General features: G+C 49.2%; 2 protein-coding genes across 17 annotated transcripts in view; one reads left to right on the top strand and one right to left on the bottom strand.

The window, feature by feature from the left end:
* Nucleotides 1-4,221: 4,221 nt before the first annotated feature.
* LOC129860152 (DCN1-like protein 2) overlaps nt 4,222-20,076 on the bottom strand; it is a 15,926-nt gene continuing 71 nt past the window's right edge. The window contains exons 1-7 of one of the 7 annotated variants that reach the window (XM_055930499.1): nt 18,391-20,076; nt 12,957-13,173; nt 11,701-11,869; nt 11,181-11,311; nt 8,986-9,068; nt 8,257-8,353; nt 4,222-7,891 (exon numbers count right to left, since the gene is read on the bottom strand). The exon at nt 18,391-20,076 is cut by the window's right edge and continues 71 nt beyond it. In XM_055930499.1, the coding sequence (XP_055786474.1) occupies nt 7,812-7,891; nt 8,257-8,353; nt 8,986-9,068; nt 11,181-11,311; nt 11,701-11,869; nt 12,957-13,173; nt 18,391-19,380 (1,767 nt within the window). In that variant the 5' untranslated portion in view covers nt 19,381-20,076 and the 3' untranslated portion in view covers nt 4,222-7,811. The other 6 variants (XM_055930503.1, XM_055930502.1, XM_055930504.1 and 3 more) reach the window with 6 other exon arrangements.
* Nucleotides 13,809-20,076, top strand: part of tmco3 (transmembrane and coiled-coil domains 3) — a 23,157-nt gene continuing 16,889 nt past the window's right edge. The window contains exons 1-3 of one of the 10 annotated variants that reach the window (XM_055930471.1): nt 15,316-15,404; nt 15,740-15,840; nt 16,351-16,619. In XM_055930471.1, coding sequence (XP_055786446.1) covers nt 16,365-16,619 — 255 coding nt within the window. In that variant the 5' untranslated portion in view covers nt 15,316-15,404; nt 15,740-15,840; nt 16,351-16,364. Of the gene's footprint in view, nt 14,136-15,315; nt 15,409-15,739; nt 15,841-16,341; nt 16,620-20,076 lie in introns of those variants that run through there. The other 9 variants (XM_055930470.1, XM_055930467.1, XM_055930468.1 and 6 more) reach the window with 9 other exon arrangements.

Raw genomic sequence — 20,076 nt, 5'->3', positions numbered from 1 at the left:
TCCAGGGTTATAACCAGGGCTGGAGGAGGAGAGAACTGGGGCTCCAGGGTTATAACCAGGGCTGGAGGGTTAGAGGACTGGGGCTCCAGGGTTATAACCAGGGCTGGAGGGTTAGAGAACTGGAGCCCCAGGGTTATAACCAGGGCTGGAGGGTTAGAGGACTGGGGCTCCAGGGTTATAACCAGGGCTGGAGGGTTAGAGGACTAGAGCCCCAGGGTTATAACCAGGGCTGGAGGAGGAGAGGACTGGGGCTCCAGGGTTATAACCAGGGCTGGAGGGTTAGAGGACTGGGGCTCCAGGGTTATAACCAGGGCTGGAGGAGGAGAGAACTGGGGCTCCAGGGTTATAACCAGGGCTGGAGGGTTAGAGGACTGGGGCTCCAGGGTTATAACCAGGGCTGGAGGGTTAGAGAACTGGAGCCCCAGGGTTATAACCAGGGCTGGAGGGTTAGAGGACTGGGGCTCCAGGGTTATAACCAGGGCTGGAGGGTTAGAGGACTAGAGCCCCAGGGTTATAACAAGGGCTGGAGGGTTAGAGGACTGGGGCTCCAGGGTTATAACCAGGGCTGGAGGGTTAGAGGACTGGAGCCCCAGGGTTATAACCAGGGCTGGAGGAGGAGAGGACTGGAGCTCCAGGGTTATAACCAGGGCTGGAGGGTTAGAGGACTGGAGCCCCAGGGTTATAACCAGGGCTGGAGGAGGAGAGGACTGGGGCTCCAGGGTTATAACCAGGGCTGGAGGGTTAGAGGACTGGGGCTCCAGGGTTATAACCAGGGCTGGAGGGTTAGAGGACTGGAGCCCCAGGGTTATAACCAGGGCTGGAGGGTTAGAGGACTGGGGCTCCAGGGTTATAACCAGGGCTGGAGGAGGAGAGAACTGGGGCTCCAGGGTTATAACCAGAGCTGGAGGGTTAGAGGACTGGAGCCCCAGGGTTATAACCAGGGCTGGAGGAGGAGAGGACTGGATCTCCAGGGTTATAACCAGGGCTGGAGGAGGAGAGGACTGGGGCTCCAGGGTTATAACCAGGGCTGGTGGGTTAGAGGACTGGGGCCCCAGGGTTATAACCAGGGCTGGAGGGTTAGAGGACTGGGGCTCCAGGGTTATAACCAGGGCTGGAGGGTTAGAGAACTGGAGCCCCAGGGTTATAACCAGGGCTGGAGGGTTAGAGGACTGGGGCTCCAGGGTTATATCCAGGGCTGGAGGGTTAGAGGACTGGAGCCCCAGGGTTATAACCAGGGCTGGAGGGTTAGAGGACTGGGGCTCCAGGGTTATAACCAGGGCTGGAGGGTTAGAGAACTGGAGCCCCAGGGTTATAACCAGGGCTGGAGGGTTAGAGGACTGGGGCTCCAGGGTTATAACCAGGGCTGGAGGGTTAGAGGACTGGAGCCCCAGGGTTATAACCAGGGCTGGAGGAGGAGAGGACTGGAGCTCCAGGGTTATAACCAGGGCTGGAGGGTTAGAGAACTGGAGCCCCAGGGTTATAACCAGGGCTGGAGGGTTAGAGGACTGGGGCTCCAGGGTTATAACCAGGGCTGGAGGGTTAGAGGACTGGAGCCCCAGGGTTATAACCAGGGCTGGAGGGTTAGAGGACTGGGGCTCCAGGGTTATAACCAGGGCTGGAGGGTTAGAGGAATGGAGCCCCAGGGTTATAACCAGGGCTGGAGGAGGAGAGAACTGGGGCTCCAGGGTTATAAACAGGGCTGGAGGGTTAGAGGACTGGAGCCCCAGGGTTATAACCAGGGCTGGAGGAGGAGAGGACTGGGGCTCCAGGGTTATAACCAGGGCTGGAGGAGGAGAGGACTGGGGCTCCAGGGTTATAACCAGGGCTGGAGGGTTAGAGGACTGGGGCTCCAGGGTTATATCCAGGGCTGGTGGGTTAGAGAACTGGAGCCCCAGGGTTATAACCAGGGCTGGAGGGTTAGAGGACTGGGGCTCCAGGGTTATAACCAGGGCTGGAGGGTTAGAGGACTGGAGCCCCAGGGTTATAACCAGGGCTGGAGGGTTAGAGGACTGGGGCTCCAGGGTTATAACCAGGGCTGGAGGGTTAGAGAACTGGAGGAGGAGAAGACTGGAGCTCCAGAGTTATAACCAGGGCTGGAGGGTTAGAGAACTGGAGGAGGAGAAGACTGGAGCTCCAGAGTTATAACCAGGGCTGGAGGGTTAGAGGACTGGAGGAGGAGAAGACTGGAGCTCCAGAGTTATAACCAGGGCTGGAGGGTTAGAGGACTGGAGGAGGAGAAGACTGGAGCTCCAGAGTTATAACCAGGGCTGGAGGGTTAGAGGACTGGAGGAGGATAAGACTGGAGCTCCAGAGTTATAACCAGGGCTGGAGGGTTAGAGGACTGGAGGAGGAGAAGACTGGAGCTCCAGAGTTATAACCAGGGCTGGAGGGTTAGAGGACTGGAGGAGGAGAAGACTGGAGCTCCAGAGTTATAACCAGGGCTGGAGGGTTAGAGAATTGGAGGAGGAGAAGACTGGAGCTCCAGAGTTATAACCAGGGCTGGAGGGTTAGAGGACTGGAGGAGGAGAAGACTGGAGCTCCAGAGTTATAACCAGGGCTGAAGGGTTAGAGGACTGGAGGAGGAGAAGACTGGAGCTCCAGAGTTATAACCAGGGCTGGAGGGTTAGAGAACTGGAGGAGGAGAAGACTGGAGCTCCAGAGTTATAACCAGGGCTGGAGGGTTAAAGGACTGGAGGAGGATAAGACTGGAGCTCCAGAGTTATAACCAGGGCTGGAGGGTTAGAGAACTGGAGCTCCAGGGTTATAACCAGGGCTGGAGGGTTATAGGACTGGAGGAGGAGAAGACTGGAGCTCCAGAGTTATAACCAGGGCTGGAGGGTTAGAGAACTGGAGCTCCAGGTTTATAACCAGGGCTGGAGGGTTAGAGGACTGGAGGAGGAGAAGACTGGAGCTCCAGAGTTATAACCAGGGCTGGAGGGTTAGAGAACTGGAGCTCCAGGGTTATAACCAGGGCTGGAGGGTTAGAGAACTGGAGGAGGAGAAGACTGGAGCTCCAGAGTTATAACCAGGGCTGGAGGGTTAGAGAACTGGAGCCCCAGGGTTATAACCAGGGCTGGAGGAGGAGAGGACTGGGGCTCCAGGGTTATAACCAGGGCTGGAGGGTTAGAGAACTGGAGCTCCAGGGTTATAACCAGGGCTGGAGGGTTAGAGAACTGGAGCTCCAGGGTTATAACCAGGGCTGGAGGGTTAGAGGACTGGAGCCCCAGGGTTATAACCAGGGCTGGAGGGTTAGAGAACTGGAGCTCCAGGGTTATAACCAGGGCTGGAGGGTTAGAGAACTGGAGCCCCAGGGTTATAACCAGGGCTGGAGGGTTAGAGAACTGGAGCCCCAGGGTTATAACCAGGGCTGGAGGGTTAGAGAACTGGAGCCCCAGGGTTATAACCAGGGCTGGAGGGTTAGAGAACTGGAGCTCCAGGGTTATAACCAGGGATGAAGGGTTAGAGAACTGGAGCCCCAGGGTTATAACCAGGGCTGGAGGAGGAGAGGACTGGGGCTCCAGGGTTATAACCAGGGCTGGAGGGTTAGAGAACTGGAGCTCCAGGGTTATAACCAGGGCTGGTGGGTTAGAGAACTGGAGCTCCAGGGTTATAACCAGGGCTGGAGGGTTAGAGAACTGGAGCTCCAGGGTTATAACCAGGGCTGGAGGGTTAGAGAACTGGGGGGGTGGATGGGAGGCTCTGTGTCAGATGAACCAGTAGGTCTAGTGTTGAGACCCCTTCCAGGATAAGACTTGAGTGTTAATCAGCCCCCCTCCATTGTTACCCCTCATCACCCCTAAACCCTCTCTCATTCTCACCAACAACAACAAACCAACCCCCCTCTGCCTCAACCCCTCCCTCACAACACCCCCCCTCCCTCACAACCCCCCCCCCACCCCCTCACAACCCCCCCCCTCCCTCACAACCCCCCCCCACACACAACCACCCCCCCCTCCCTCACAACCCCCCCCCTCCCTCACCCCCTCCCTCACAACCCCTCCCTCCCCCCTCCCTCACAACCCCCCCCTCCTTAGCACCTAAACTGTCCCTAAAAGCTTCCCACCCTCATTCTCAAAGGCGCTGCCCGTGCGCTCACAGACGCTGTAATGGGACAGAGACATTGTTGTGATCTCTTAACATCTCTGTGTTTGAGGCACATTCTCTGTGATGCACTAATCTTTATGAAACCTTCAACAAAACAGATGGATACAAAGTCTCTCGTTTCATTTTCGTTAAAAACAACATGCTTTATTGACGGGACCTTTGCCAAAACAAAGTCATGTATAATGTCTCCATACAGAAAGATGACAAATGTTTAATTTAAATAATACTGACGTGATGAGCTGAATATGACTGAGGCACAGAGAGTCAACACATTGGACACTCAGTGCGTAGCGTAGTGTACCACGTTGTGTAGGAAGTTCAGAGGAGAAACATGGACGTCTCTCTCTTCTCTTCCATAGTCTCAGTCTTCTCTTCCATAGTCTCAGTCTTCTCTTTCATAGTCTCAGTCTTCTCTTCCATAGTCTCAGTCTTCTCTTCCATAGTCTCAGTCTTCTCTTCCATAGTCTCAGTCTTCTCTTCCATAGTCTCAGTCTTCTCTTCCATAGTCTCAGTCTTCTCTTCCATAGTCTCAGTCTTCTCTTCCATAGTCTCAGTCTTCTCTTCCATAGTCTCAGTCTTCTCTTCCATAGTCTCAGTCTTCTCTTCCACAGTCTCAGTCTTCTCCTGTCGGTACACGTCAACACTGAACAGAGGGTATTACCTCCCCCAGATGGGAGTGCAATTGTCTAAGAACATGTGACATAACAAGTGTAACTTAGACACACCTCCCAGACAGCACCCTATTCCCTCCATAGTGCACAACGTTAAGGTGCCGTTTGGGAGACAGACGAGGTGCAGCCCAAAATCTCAGGAACATTTTCAGAGAATGAAGGAGAACTTCTATTACCTGCTGCGTTAGAGGATACATGTCTGTTACTGAGGTGTGTGTGTGTAGTAGCTAGTAGACGTGTCTCAGTCTGGTCTGATGATGTACTATAACCACACAGAGTGTGTGTGTGTGTGTGTGTGTGTATGTGTATGTGTGTGTAGTAGCTAGTAGACGAGTCTCAGTCTGGTCTGATGATGTACTATAACCACACAGAGTGTGTGTGTGTGTATGTGTATGTGTGTAGTAGCTAGTAGACGTGTCTCAGTCTGGTGATGTACTATAACCACACAGAGTGTGTGTGTGTGTGTGTGTGTCTCAGTCTGGTCTGATGATGTACTATAACCACACAGAGTGTGTGTGTGTGTGTGTGTGTGTGTGTGTGTGTGTGTGTGTGTGTGTGTGTGTGTGTGTGTGTGTGTGTGTGTGTGTGTAGTAGCTAGTAGACGAGTCTCAGTCTGGTCTGATGAAGTACTATAACATTCACTTCACTGGGCTGGCTAGCAGTAACCCATGACGACCAACCAAAACAACACTAACAACTGAAACAGTTTAAAAACAAAGAAGTGGGGTGTGTTGACAAGCATTTCACTGCACCTGCAATAACATCTGCTAAACACCTGTATGTGACCAATAACATTAGATTTAAACTGCTGCTGTAGACTGAATACGATTCATAGATTCAACTATATACAGTGTTGTAGACTGAATATGATTCATAGATTCAACTATGAACTATATACAGTGTTGTTGACTGAATATGATTCATAGATTCAACTATGAACTATATACAGTGTTGTAGACTGAATATGATTCATAGATTCAACTATATACCTTGTTGTAGACTGAATACGATTCACAGATTCAACTATGAACTATATACAGTGTTGTAGACTGAATACGATTCACAGATTCAACTATGAACTATATACAGTGTTGTTGACTGAATACGATTCATAGATTCAACTTCCTGTGCGTTGCTTGTGAAAATAAAATAAATGACAGACCAACAGTCAAGTTCTCTGGTGATGTCAACAGTTACACCCAAACAAACAGAAAGCTTGGAGACATGGCGCATCCCAAATGGGCAAACCTGTTCCCTATATAGTGCACTACTTTTGACCAGTACTATATAGGGAATAGGGTACAGTTTGGGACGCGGCCTAGAAATCTGAGGACCTCGTACGCATTTCAAATACGTCTTCCCCTCTCTCATGATTATAAACGTCATCGTGTTCTCTTTATATTGTATCATATTCATTATTCTAAAATGGTATATCTATACATGAATCCTATGGTTACAGTCTGTTCCAACTGTAGCCATAGTATTTCTGCTGGTGTTGAGCTTTGAAGCATGCTGCTCTGTCGGTCGGTCCGGTTCTATCTGAATACCAGTGGATCTGAACTGGGCCTGTATTCCTAAAGCGTCTCAGAGTTGTTGTGCTGATCTAGGATCAGGTCCTCTCTGTTCATGTGATCTCACTCATTATGATCTAAAAGGCTAACCTGATCCCAGATCAGCACTAGGATCTGGTCCTCTCTCTAGTATTCATTATGATCTAAAAGGCTAAACTGATCCCAGATCAGCACTAGGATCTGGTCCTCTCTAGTATTCATTATGAGCTAAAAGGCTAAACTGATCCCAGATCAACACTAGGATCTGGTCCTCTCTGGTATTATTATGATCTAAAAGGCTAAACTGATCCCAGATCAGCACTAGGATCTGGTCCTCTCTGGTATTCATTATGATCTAAAAGGCTAAACTGATCCCAGATCAGCACTAGGATCTGGTCCTTTCTAGTATTCATTATGATCTAAAAGGCTAACCTGATCCCAGATCAGCACTTAGGATCTGGTCCTTTCTAGTATTCATTATGATCTAAAAGGCTAAACTGATCCCAGATCAGCACTCCCACTCTCAGACGCTTTGTTTATATAGACTCTGAACCTCACATATTAACAACAAAACTGACCCAACTTTTACACGTTAGATTGAAATGGAAGCAGAACATTACACTGACGTTGGATTGGATGAGAACATTGGATGACGACCACACCCCTCACCTCTGATTCGATGAGAAGAAAGTCAATGCTAATAATAAAAAAGTTGTTGTCGTTCCGTCCAGCCGCTTGACGCTCAACCAGAAACACATGCAGAACCTCCAAGCTCCTAGTTCATTCACCATGGGCCGGCAGAGAGGACACGTCTTACTACTGTGGGAGCAGACCACAGGAGGTTGGTGACACCCTAATTGGGGAGGACAGGTTCGTGGTAATGACTGGATCTGAATCAGTGGAACGGTATCAAATACATCAAACGCGTGGTTTCCATGGTTTCCAGGTGTTGACTCCATTCCATTCGCTCCGTTCCAGCCATTATTATGAACCGTCCTCCTCTCAACAGCCTCCACTGGATCAAATATCACACCCTTATGTCTGTCTCCTGCAGAGAGCAAACCGTCCCTCTCTGCCGTTCTGTTTGCTCTCCCTGGTCCTTCTTTAGTAAGGAGGGGGCGGGGGGGTGGGACCAGAGCACCAGTTCTAGAATCTATAGACACCCCCACTGATCTGATGGTGGCTGGTGTATGGGTACTGTAGTCGTTGGCCGATCAGTCTGATCCAGCCAGCCAATGGGAGCAGAGCTCATAGCTCCGCGACGATCCCACCCCCTGCTGACAGCCCGCCTCCCGGAGTGACTCAGTCCCAAAACAAAGAAAAAGATAACTTCCTCTTCCTGTTTTCCTTCTCTCCGATTGGCTGTCATGTCGCTCCCCGGCCCCTGATTGGCAGCCCAGTCTCACAAACTTGGACAGTCTTGTAGAAGTCTCTTTTTGGCTGGTGTGTATAAAATCCTCAGCCCCTGCTGGGAACTGGGTATGACCTATATGGTTTTACGCTTGCCCCCTGTCACGATTGGCCGGGCAAATTCCACAAAGTCGTCTATGAGGACAGGCCAAGCACCTGAGTGGGCAGAAAAGGGTCACATGATTAGCTGCATGGTTAGTGATTGGCAGAAATGTTTTAATAGTGATTGCGCTATATGGTAGTAGGTAGAAGTCAAGTCCCAATCCCTAACTGCTGACTCCAGGTCAGATCTTAGTCATACGTCTAGTGGTTATGGATATGGTGGTAGAGGAATCCTGGATCTGAGGTCAGGGTGGGCAGGGTGTAGGCTAGTGTATGTTTTATTGGTCCTACAGAAATATTTGGCAGCGTTTCAAATGGCACCATAATCCGTATCTAGTGCACTATGGGCCCTGGTCAAAAGTAGAGCACAGGAAAAGTTGCCATTTGGGACCCATCCTTAATAGGTGGTTATATCTCACCTTCCTCGTCGTAGTTGGACATGTCGTCTGCGATCATGTTGCCAAAGTCCAGTAGCAGGTTCCACGTGTCTTTGGGGATCGACCGCTTATGATGCTCCTGCATTAATCACACAGATAGATGACATCAGAGATTATGATGCTCCTGCATTAATCACACAGATAGATGACATCAGAGATTATGATGCTCCTGCATTAATCACACAGATAGATGACATCAGAGATTATGATACTCCTGCATTAAATCACACAGATAGATGACATCAGAGATTCTGATGCTCCTGCATTAATCACACAGATAGATGACATCAGAGATTATGATACTCCTGCATTAAATCACACAGATAGATGACATCAGAGATTATGATGCTCCTGCATTAAATCACACAGATAGATGACATCAGAGATTATGATGCTCCTGCATTAATCACACAGATAGATGACATCAGAGATTATGATGCTCCTGCATTAAATCACACAGATAGATGACATCAGAGATTATGATGCTCCTGCATTAATCACACAGATAGATGACATCAGAGATTATGATGCTCCTGCATTAATCACACAGATAGATGACATCAGAGATTATGATGCTCCTGCATTAATCACACAGATAGATGACATCACAAGAGACTATCGATACATGGAGGAAACACCTAGACTCTGTCCAGAGTAGTATATTATTTAGGGAATAGCCATTAAATACAGACTGGCATCCACTCCACTCACCAATAGAAACCTGTTCCAGAGGTCCAGGAACTTGAATCGACCTGTTAGAACCAGGTTCCAGTAGGCTACAGCCATCTCCAGGTCTGATACAGAGAGTAGAGGGGTTAGTAACACCATCAGTAGACTACAGTCATCTCCAGGTCTGATACAGAGAGTAGAGCGGTTAGTAACATCATCAGTAGACTACAGTCATCTCCAGGTCTGATACAGAGAGTAGAGGGGTTAGTAACACCATCAGTAGACTACAGTCATCTCCAGGTCTGATACAGAGAGTAGAGGGGTTAGTAACACCATCAGTAGACTACAGCCATCTCCAGGTCTTCCGGGGTTAAGGGGGCTGGCTTCCGGGGTTAAGGAGGCTGGCTTCCGGGGTTAAGGAGGCTGGCATCCGGGTTAAGGAGGCTGGCATCCGGGTTAAGGAGGCTGGCATCCGGGTTAAGGAGGCTGGCATCCGGGTTAAGGAGGCTGGCTTCCGGGTTAAGGGGGCTGGCTTCCGGGTTAAGGGGGCTGGCTTCGGGGTTAAGGGGGCTGGCTTCCGGGGTTAAGGGGGCTGGCTTCCGGGTTAAGGGGGCTGGCTTCCGGGTTAAGGGGTCTGGCTTCCGGGGTTAAGGGGGCTTTGTGTCAAGAAGGAGTGCGGCAACTCCCATACGGACTGAGGAGAGGTGAAGGTCGAGAGCCGTGTGTCCTCTGAAACACAACCCAGCCAAGCTGCTTCTTGACGCAATGCCTCCTTAACCCGGAAGCCAGCCGCACCAATGTGTCAGAGGAAACACAGTACACCTGGCGACCGTGTCAGCGTGCATACCCTCCCCTAACCCAGACGACGCTGGACCAAACCCTCCCCTAACCCAGACGACGCTGGACCAAACCCTCCCCTAACCCAGACGACGCTGGGCCAAACCCTCCCCTAACCCAGACGACGTTGGGCCTATTGTGCGCTGCCTCATGAGTCTCCCGGTCGCGGCCGGCTGCGACACAGCCGGGGATCGAACCCGGGTCTGTAGTGACGCCTCAACACTGCGATGTCGTGCCTTGGAAAGCTGTGCCACTCGGGAAGGTGTTGTTTTTCTGTTGTTTCTATGGAGTCGGAATAGTTTGAGAACATAACTGCTGACCTTGGAGTTAGTGTGTGAACGAGTGAGAGAGCGACAGAGAAAGAGATTGAGGGGGTGGCATTTAGGGCCGGGACAATACCAGCATCACCATAGTCGTTAGTATCGTCACAAGAAAACAAAACACGAAGCGGATTTAACTTGTTTAGGAAAACAGCCCTAATATTGGAGTCAAACATCATTATGGTGTCATCCAGTCACATGTTTTTATTACCCAGCTATAGAACACTATATCTGACACACAGCAGGTTATTAAAGGACCAAAGAGTTGTCTGCTTCCTGTTTTCATTTTTTCCATGGAAAATGTACTGCGATACTGGTATCATCACAGCCCTAGTGACATTACAGTTTTCGACAGAGTTACAGAGAGAGAAAATCATTACAGTCAGATGAGTTTTGACAATGGGCCCTACTGTTGTTCCAGGAACTTAGCTGGGTCACCCACTCCGGTCGTCATAACAACACAGACCAGCAGAAACAACAACCAGAACAAAGTTGTCCCATCCAGGGGATCCCCTGGGTAGCGTCTCAAATGGCACCCAGTTCCCTAAATAGTGCACTAGTGGGCCCATAGGGCTCTGGTCAGAAGTAGTGACTATACAGGGAATAGAGCTATATTTAGGACCCACCCTGGTGTCGGTTTAGCTTGATAGGTGATCTATCCGTAAACCTGTTATTACACAGTAACTGTCAGACTCCAGGCCCTCTCCTCAGCATGGCTCATAGAACAGCAGTAGCCAAACTAGAGGCAGTGTTGTGAAGGGGGAGCTCTTTTCTTACCTGAAAGGACAATTCATTGTTTTCCATCTAAAAGCCATTCTTCCTGTTTGCTGCCTGGCTGGTACTGACTGAGACAGAACTACACCGCTGATGCCAAACCACCATAGCTGTCTACCAATGTTCCCCAGGAGGAATTCAACACCAGGGTTAGGAAAACTACACCAGTTTGAAAGACCGTCTCTTCAAACACAGTGCTGGACCAACCAGGGTTTGACTAAACCTCTCTGTCTGGACACAATATTTACCAAAACCTCTGTTCCCACTTTCAGAGCATTTATCCAGAAAGAAATGTGAAATACTTACCTAGTCCCTTCTGTCCAGGGTTCTTGGCGAAGTTGAAGGTGAACTGATAGAAGTCTTTAAACTTGGCCGTGTCTTTGACTTCCTGTTCTAGTCTGGGGAGCAGAGACTTCAGCTTCTCTGGACTGTCACAGCTAGGGAGCGCACACACACACACACACACACACACACACACACACACACACACACACACACACACACACACACACACACACACACACACACACACACACACACACACACACACACACACACACACACACACACACACACACACACACACACACACACACACACACACACACACACACACACACACACACACACACACACACACACACACACACACACACACACACACCTTCTTATTGGAGGTATACCTGCTTGACCTCCGTTTCAAAATGTTTAGTTGTCCAATAACAACATTTGTTTTCATTTTACATTTCAAAACATTTTTCAAAATGTTTCCTACTGAACACAACTGCGTGGCGCAGAAAGATGACATCACAGAAAGCTAGCTCACCCCAGCTCGGCCATGCCGTCGAGGAACTCCTTCCTGCTGAACTCACACTGTGTGGCGGCACGGAACTTCCAGGCCACCACCAGAACACTCCTACTGGCCGGGTCCAGGGTGAGGTCATCACAGAACTGCTGGATCCCATCGATACCGATCTTATTGTCATCCTGGGGGTCTGGAGAGGAACAACACAACACTGAAACATGACTACAACACAGAGCTGGTACATTACACTGGTACATTATACACACACACATCATTAAATGTTTCCTTTGTTCTTCATATACACCCACAGAGCACAGTACACACCTAATCCTAACTCTCCACCTCTCCAGTACACACACACACACTACAACCCTCTCCTCAGTACACACACCTCTCCCCAGTACACACACCACACCCCCTCTTCCATCCCCTCTCCTTTCCCCAGTACACACACCTCTCCAGTACACACACACACACTACACTCCCTCTCCTCAGTACACACACACCCCTCCAGTACACACACACACTACACCCCCTCTCCTCAGTACACACACTACACCCCCTTTTCCATCCCCTCTCCTCTCCCCAGTACACACACTACACCCCCTCTTCCATCCCATCCTCTCTCCCCAATACACACACTACACCCCCTCTTCCATCCCATCCTCTCTCCCCAGTACACACACTACACCCCCTCTTCCATCCCATCCTCTCTCCCCAGTACACACACTACACCCCCTCTTCCATCCCCTCTCCTCTCCCCAATACACACACTGCACCCCCTTTTCCATCCCCTCTCCTCTCCCCAATACACACACTACACCCCCTCTTCCATCCCATCCTCTCTCCCCAGTACACACACTACACCCCCTCTTCCATCCCATCCTCTCTCCCCAGTACACACACTACACCCCCTCTTCCATCCCCTCTCCTCTCCCCAATACACACACTGCNCACCCCCTTTTCCATCCCCTCTCCTCTCCCCAGTACACACACTACACCCCCTCTTCCATCCCATCCTCTCTCCCCAATACACACACTACACCCCCTCTTCCATCCCATCCTCTCTCCCCAGTACACACACTACACCCCCTCTTCCATCCCCTCTCCTCTCCCCAGTACACACACTACACCCTCTCTTCCATCCTCTCTGCCCAGTACACACACTACACCCCCTCTTCCATCCTCTCTGCCCAGTACACACACTACACCCCCTCTTCCATCCTCTCTCCCCAGTACACACACTACACCCCCTCTTCCATCCTCTCCCCTCTTACCTTTGTATCGGTTGTAGAGCTGTTCTAGCTTCTTGCGGTCCACAGAGGTTTTCATGGATTCTTTATAGTAGAGGTCGGGGTTCTGGAAGTAGTTGTCTGTGGCCACCTCTAGTTTCCAGTCATTCTGGGTCAGGCAGTACACAGCTGTCCTCTCCCCAGACTGAGTAAAGGTCATGAACTGACGAACCTTGTCCTTTTGAGACGACTTCAGCTTATGCTGCAGGAGAGGAGACACACACAGTTGAGATATTGACAGGTGCACACACACACACACACATATATATATATATATATACACACACATATATATACACACACACATATATATATATACACACACATATACATATACATATATATATATATATATACAAAGAGAGGCAGGTTATCCATCGACCTTTGACCCCTGACAGACTGCTCTTCAGGTCAGCTGCTGAGGCCATCAGGGTGAGGTGCAGCAGGAACATGGCAGATACATTCCTCACTACCTACAGTCTATCTGTTGGAGAGCAGGTCCATTTCTCTCAGATGTTTCTTTCTCTCTGCAGAACAGCATCTTTAGAGAGAGACGGTTGTCTGAGTCCTGCCAGTCAATGACAGCACTGGTGTTCTGTTCAACCCATCCCTTTGACTGGAAACTTGACTTTCTTCACAACATACACTCCCCAATATATTCTACATCTATATAGAATCATATGGCCTGTATGGGAGCCTGAGGGACAATCCGTTAGAAACGGGAAATACATCGGTGTCGGGATGACCAGATCGTGATGTTAACATTCCGCAATGATGTAAACGGTCGTCGGGACCGATAACGGAACGGGATCAATAACACACACTGGCAGCAGGCATTACATCACTCATCACCGTGAGCAAGGCACAGAGTGAAAAAACAACAAACGTTTTGCTCCTGGAAACAACGGCGGGGTTGGTACACAACCACGGAGTCCCTTCGAATCAAGAACAGTGTCTATGTCGGTGCAGTGCGAGATGGCTATAAACACGATAAGACAACTGCTTGCCCGTCTTGCAGAGCTGACCCTATCCTCTCGCTCTGGACCCGCCCGATGGTAGCGGGCATTGGCGGCGCCCTCTCCCGCGACCCAGTTCCCAAGCCAGCGCGCACGGACAGCCCCTCTCTGTTCCAACGCAAAGGCGACATAACAACCAGGGGAAAAGGTAGGTGTTGCAAGTGCGGGTGTCCACGCTCACAATAACAACTGACCTTCCATTTCCCTCATAAATTGCAACAGTGAACGACACACTGGCAATGCGACACTGCCAGAGGACACCCGGTTCCCCGTTATAGAGAGCCTTCATAGCGTGCCTCCCAAAACATTTCCAGCTATACACTTCGTACCATGGGTTTGTTCACTAGTTTATGTTAATCCTTTTGATCTTACCTACCATTTTATCACCCTCTGTTTGGCCAACTTGATATCCCAATGCCCCTTGTACGCCTGCGCGGGAGGTCAGCGCTACCGCAAGGGAAAGTTTGAGGGTCTAAACTGGGACTTGTAGTTCTTGGGATAATCAGTGATCGTGGTCAAGTTGTGGCCTTGTTCTGTGCACTTCTGAACCTAATAACACTGTACGTGGATAGTGATGACATTGTATGCATAATAAACAGTTGCATAAAATGTTAATTATGTAAAATAATGTGATTCATCGCAGGTAAAAATGTACTTGTACAATGCTATTGACTAGCTGTGATGAGTTTATGTTCATGGTCTTTAGAGCTAGTACAGTAGCTATATAAAGCTGTCAAACAACTTTGCAACTGTGTAGATTTTTCCAAGAAGGGCAGTTACTTGTGAAAAACGCCACTTGATAAAACTACATATCCCAGATATCCAACCAATCCTTGTGATTTGTTTCGGAAGTGAAGTGAAAAATAACTACAATGTAACATTTTATTACGGTATCGCAAACTTAATTCACCACAAACAACTTGATTAAACTGATGTTGACATGTTACGAGAAATTCGACTTCAAATTCTCATTTTGTGGAGCTTACTGTCAATTTTTAAGAAGTTTGAAAAGTTCGGAGCCGTACTAACCTAACGTTAGTTAGTTAGCATTAGCCATCAAGCTAACCTAGTAGGCGCGAGCAGGTTTGACAGCTTTCAGAATTCATATCTAACCTTGCTGAAACATCGGGCACGCAAATGTCATTTATAAAGAGCAATAGCGCAATATTGAACAATACATTTGACTCAAATGCATACCTGACAGACGTAGCTAGGCCGTTTGTTGCGGTCAATCGTAGGGGTCTTGGAAATGCATGAAGTTTGTCGCCCTGTGTGTAGTTGAATGCCTGCTCTAAGGCTCAACGTTGGCTAGAGCTATGTGGCGATTGGGGAGGGGTGGCATTACAAGAGCACGATTGTTTTCCCTCTTCTACTGTGGAGTTTAGGACTGAGAGAGGACGACGTAGCACACTAGCTAGTAGGTAGCTGTCTAACATTTTACCTATTTTATTTACCACGAATTTAAGCATAACATATATAGCATACCTGCTGAATATGTAATTCAACATTTAAAACCATGATCAGAACACTGTCAGCTGTAATTCCAACCTTTTTTTCCTCCAGTGAATGAATGGTCTCTGTACTTCATATGAATATGTAATGATACTGCACAGCTATTGCAAAATACTTGTTAGCTATTTTTGTGTTGTTACAGATGGTTTTCATCATTTAAGTGATCTTGGAAATAATTGTATTCTATAAGCCTGTGTGTGTCTACACCTTCATGAACAGTGGTCTCATTGATCAACACAGGTCAGTAGGAGTAGCTGATTCAACCGTGAACTGCACATGAGGAGGGACATAGGAGGGGTCTGGAATATAAACATAACTAACCCTGACCCATGTACACAAAGGTACTTTGCTGCTAGTATAAATTATAAAAGTTTTTTTTTTCCAAGCCACAGGTAAACCATTTCTGCAGTCTTTGGCCTCCGTTTTATTGTTGACTCAGTGTGGTGTGACCTGTTTCTTCCCTGAGATAGCTCTGGCTGTCAGTTGTGTGTGGTGAGGCAGGTAAGTCAGGTGAGATGTGTTCTAGAAGGATATAGGTCACTGGATACAGGTGTGCCTCATCAGGTAGTTGTTCCTGAGCAGTTGTTTGAGCAGGTATGAGCCCCGCCCCATCCTCTCTATGGAACTAACCTCTCTGCTGATTCCGCTGGCTGAGAAACATTCATACAGCCTGTGTGTTTTGGGTTTGTTATCATAGCCTTTCTCTTCTCCTGTCTGCCACCAGCCTCTCTCAGTCCATAGTCTTTGTTCTTTCCATTCCTGCTCATAGTCTTTCTTCTCTCTCTCCCCTCTCCCTTTCTCACCCCCCCCCTCTCCCCCTCCCTCTCTCTCTTTCTCTGAAGGGGCAGCAGCAGTAGTAGGTTGGATGCGGGTTGTGTGTGCAGTGCTGTGCCTTGGCCTTGTAGGGGCGCTGCAGCGGGAGCAGGTAGCTCAGCATGCCATCAAGTTGCATCGGGGCAGGAGTGCTGTGGCCAAGCACGCTTGGAGCTGGGTGTCTGATAACTGCCGGCGCCTGGGCAGCCTCATCCGACAGAAGAACACGGCCATTAAGAAGCTAGCTGTGGCTGCAGCCGCTGTGGGGCGAGACCACTCCCTCTCAGATCCAGAGAGACTCTTCCAGGTGGGCGCCAGAGTAAAATGGACCGTTTGGCTCCATACCCTGACCCTAATCCTAACGGACCCTAACTCTTAGTCAATCTAACTATTTTTGGCTCAAAATGGTTATTAACTTGTTATTAGACAGACTCTAATAACTTGTTATTACCTTGTTATTAGAGAGACTAATAACTTGTTATTACCTCGTTATTAGAGAGACTAATAACTTGTTATTGCCTTGTTATTAGAGATGGTAATATCTTGTTATTACCTTGTTATTAGAGAGACTAACTTGTTATTACCTTGTTATTAGAGAGACTAATAACTTGTTATTACCTTGTTATTAGAGACTGTATTAACTTGTTATTACCTTGTTATTAGAGAGACTGTATTAACTTGTTATTACCTTGTTATTAGAGAGACTAACTTGTTATTGCCTTATTATTAGAGAGATTCTAACTTGTTATTACCGTGTTATTAGAGATGCTAATAACTTGTTATTACCTTGTTATTAGAGAGACTAATAACTTGTTATTACCGTGTTATTAGAGAGACTAATAACATGTTATTACCTTGTTATTAGAGAGACTCTATCAACTTGTTATTACCTCGTTATTAGAGAGACTCTTCCAGGTGAGCTTTTTAACCCCATCTCACCCTAACCCGGTGCTGAACTTGGACAGGAGCTCACCTGAGCTGAGTACCGGCACCTCAAATGTTCTACTGCTGGAGCTCCTGCAGCTCTATAGCAGTGGCTTCCAACCTTTTTCGGTTACTGTTACCGGAGTACCCCTGAAGTATCCCCTTGTGTATTTTACCAGTAGGCCTATTACCTCATGGGTCTCCTCAAGTACCCTCTGTGGAAAGACCAAGTACCCCCTGTGGCTAGGCCAAGTACCCCCTGTGGCTAGGCCAAGTACCCCCTGTGGCTAGGCCAAGTACCCCCTGTGGCTAGGCCAAGTACCCCCTGTGGCTAGGCCAAGTACCCCCTGTGGATAGGCCAAGTACCCCTGTGGATAGGCCAAGTACCCCCTGTGGCTAGGCCAAGTACCCCTGTGGATAGGCCAAGTACCCCCTGTGGATAGACCAAGTACCCCCTGTGGATAGACCAAGTGCCCCCTGTGGATAGACCAAGTACCCCCTGTGGCTAGGCCAAGTACCCCCTGTGGATAGACCAAGTACCCCCTGTGGATAGACCAAGTACCCCCCGTGGATAGGCCAAGTACCCCCTGTGGATAGACCAAGTACCCCCTGTGGATAGGCCAAGTACCCCTGTGGATAGGCCAAGTACCCCCTGTGGATAGACCAAGTACCCCCTGTGGATAGACCAAGTGCCCCCTGTGGATAGACCAAGTACCCCCTGTGGATAGACCAAGTACCCCCTGTGGATAGGCCAAGTACCCCCTGTGGATAGGCCAAGTACCCCCTGTGGATAGGCCAAGTACCCCCTGTGGATAGGCCAAGTACCCCTGGTTGGGAACCACTGCTCAATAGAATATTAGCTCCAAAGTATTGTGGAGCTCCTGCACCTAAATATAAACAGTAACAGCACCCAACATGACTACCAACACTTCTTTACTCCAAGTCCAGCACTGCCCTGACTCCAACTCTAACCTGAACCTTTCTCTGGAGTAGTATGTTAATAAACATACCTGAACCTTCATATGACCAAGCCAGGGCACTGTTTAGTCAAAACTGACATTCTAAAATGACTCTTAGTATTCAGATGTGTGTAAATACAGGAGAGGAAACTACTTTAGAGTATTGAGATGCAGCCTTGGTCTCACCCACCTTACCTTCTCTATCCCATGTCTGCCAAGTGCACAGTCTGGTTGTGTTCCAGGTTGTGTTCCAGGTTGTGTTCGTGGTTGTGTTTGTGGTTGTGTTCCTGGTTGCGTTCCTGGTTGCGTTCCAGGTTGTGTTCCTGGTTGTGTTCCTGGTTGCGTTCCAGGTTGCGTTCCAGGTTGCGTTCCAGGTTGTGTTCCTGGTTGTGTTCCAGGTTGTGTTCCAGGTTGTGTTCCTGGTTGTGTTCCAGGTTGTGTTCCTGGTTGTGTTCGGGGTTGTGTTCCTGGTTGTGTTCCAGGTTGTGTTCCTGGTTGTGTTCCTGGTTGTGTTCCTGGTTGTGTCCCAGGTTGTGTTCCTGGTTGCGTTCCAGGTTGTGTTCCTGGTTGTGTTCCTGGTTGTGTTCCAGGTTGTGTTCCTGGTTGTGTTCCTGGTTGCGTTCCTGGTTGTGTTCCTGGTTGTGTTCCTGGTTGTGTTCCTGGTTGTGTTCCTGGTTGTGTTCGGGGTTGTGTTCCAGGTTGTGTTCCTGGTTGTGTTCCAGGTTGTGTTCCAGGTTGTGTTCCTGGTTGTGTTCCAGGTTGTGTTCCTGGTTGTGTTCCTGGTTGTGTTCCAGGTTGTGTTCCTGGTTGTGTTCCTGGTTGTGTTCGTGGTTGTGTTCCAGGTTGCGTTCGTGGTTGTGTTCCAGGTTGCGTTCCAGGTTGTGTTCCTGGTTGTGTTCCAGGTTGTGTTCCTGGTTGTGTTCCTGGTTGTGTTCCTGGTTGTGTTCCTGGTTGCGTTCCTGGTTGTGTTCCTGGTTGTGTTCCAGGTTGTGTTCCAAACAGCACCCTGTTCCCTGTGTAGTACACTACTTCTGACCAGAGTTGTATGTCCCCTTGTCCAGGTGCACGCCACAGGAGGCTGCTGAGGGGAGGACGGCTCACAATAATGGCCGGGACGGCACAAATGGAATGGAAACCATGTGTTTGATATATTTGATACCATTCCACTGACTCCGCTCCAGACATTACCACAAGCCTATCCTCCCCAATTAAGGTGTCACCAACCTCCTGTGGTGTACACTCTGAAGGGTCCTAGTCTAGTGTCCTGTCTCTTCTCTCTCCCCCATCTAAGGGTCCTAGTCTAGTGTCCTCTCTCTTCTCTCTCCCCCGTCCAAGGGTCCTAGTCTAGTGTCCTCTCTCTTCTCTCTCCCCCGTCCAAGGGTCCTAGTCTAGTGTCCTCTCTCTTCTCTCTCCCCCGTCCAAGGGTCCTAGTCTAGTGTCCTCTCTCTTCTCTCTCCCCCGTCCAAGGGTCCTAGTCTAGTGTCCTCTCTCTTCTCTCTCCCCCGTCCAAGGGTCCTAGTCTAGTGTCCTCTCTCTTCTCTCTCCCCCGTCCAAGGGTCCTAGTCTAGTGTCCTCTCTCTTCTCTCTCCCCCGTCCAAGGGTCCTAGTCTAGTGTCCTCTCTCTTCTCTCTCCCTCGTCCAAGGGTCCTAGTCTAGTGTTCTCTCTCTTCTCTCTCCCTCGTCCAAGGGTCCTAGTCTAGTGTTCTCTCTCTTCTCTCTCCCTCGTCCAAGGGTCCTAGTCTAGTGTCCTCTCTCTTCTCTCTCCCTCGTCCAAGGGTCCTAATCTAGTGTCCTCTCTCTTCTCTCTCCCTCGTCCAAGGGTCCTAGTCTAGTGTCCTCTTTCTTCTCTCTCCCTCGTCCAAGGGTCCTAGTCTAGTGTCC

Source organism: Salvelinus fontinalis, chromosome 7 (genome assembly GCF_029448725.1).
Source record: "Salvelinus fontinalis isolate EN_2023a chromosome 7, ASM2944872v1, whole genome shotgun sequence".
In the NCBI taxonomy this organism is placed as follows: Eukaryota; Metazoa; Chordata; class Actinopteri; order Salmoniformes; family Salmonidae; genus Salvelinus; species Salvelinus fontinalis.
This window is presented reverse-complemented; position numbering and strand designations above follow the sequence as displayed.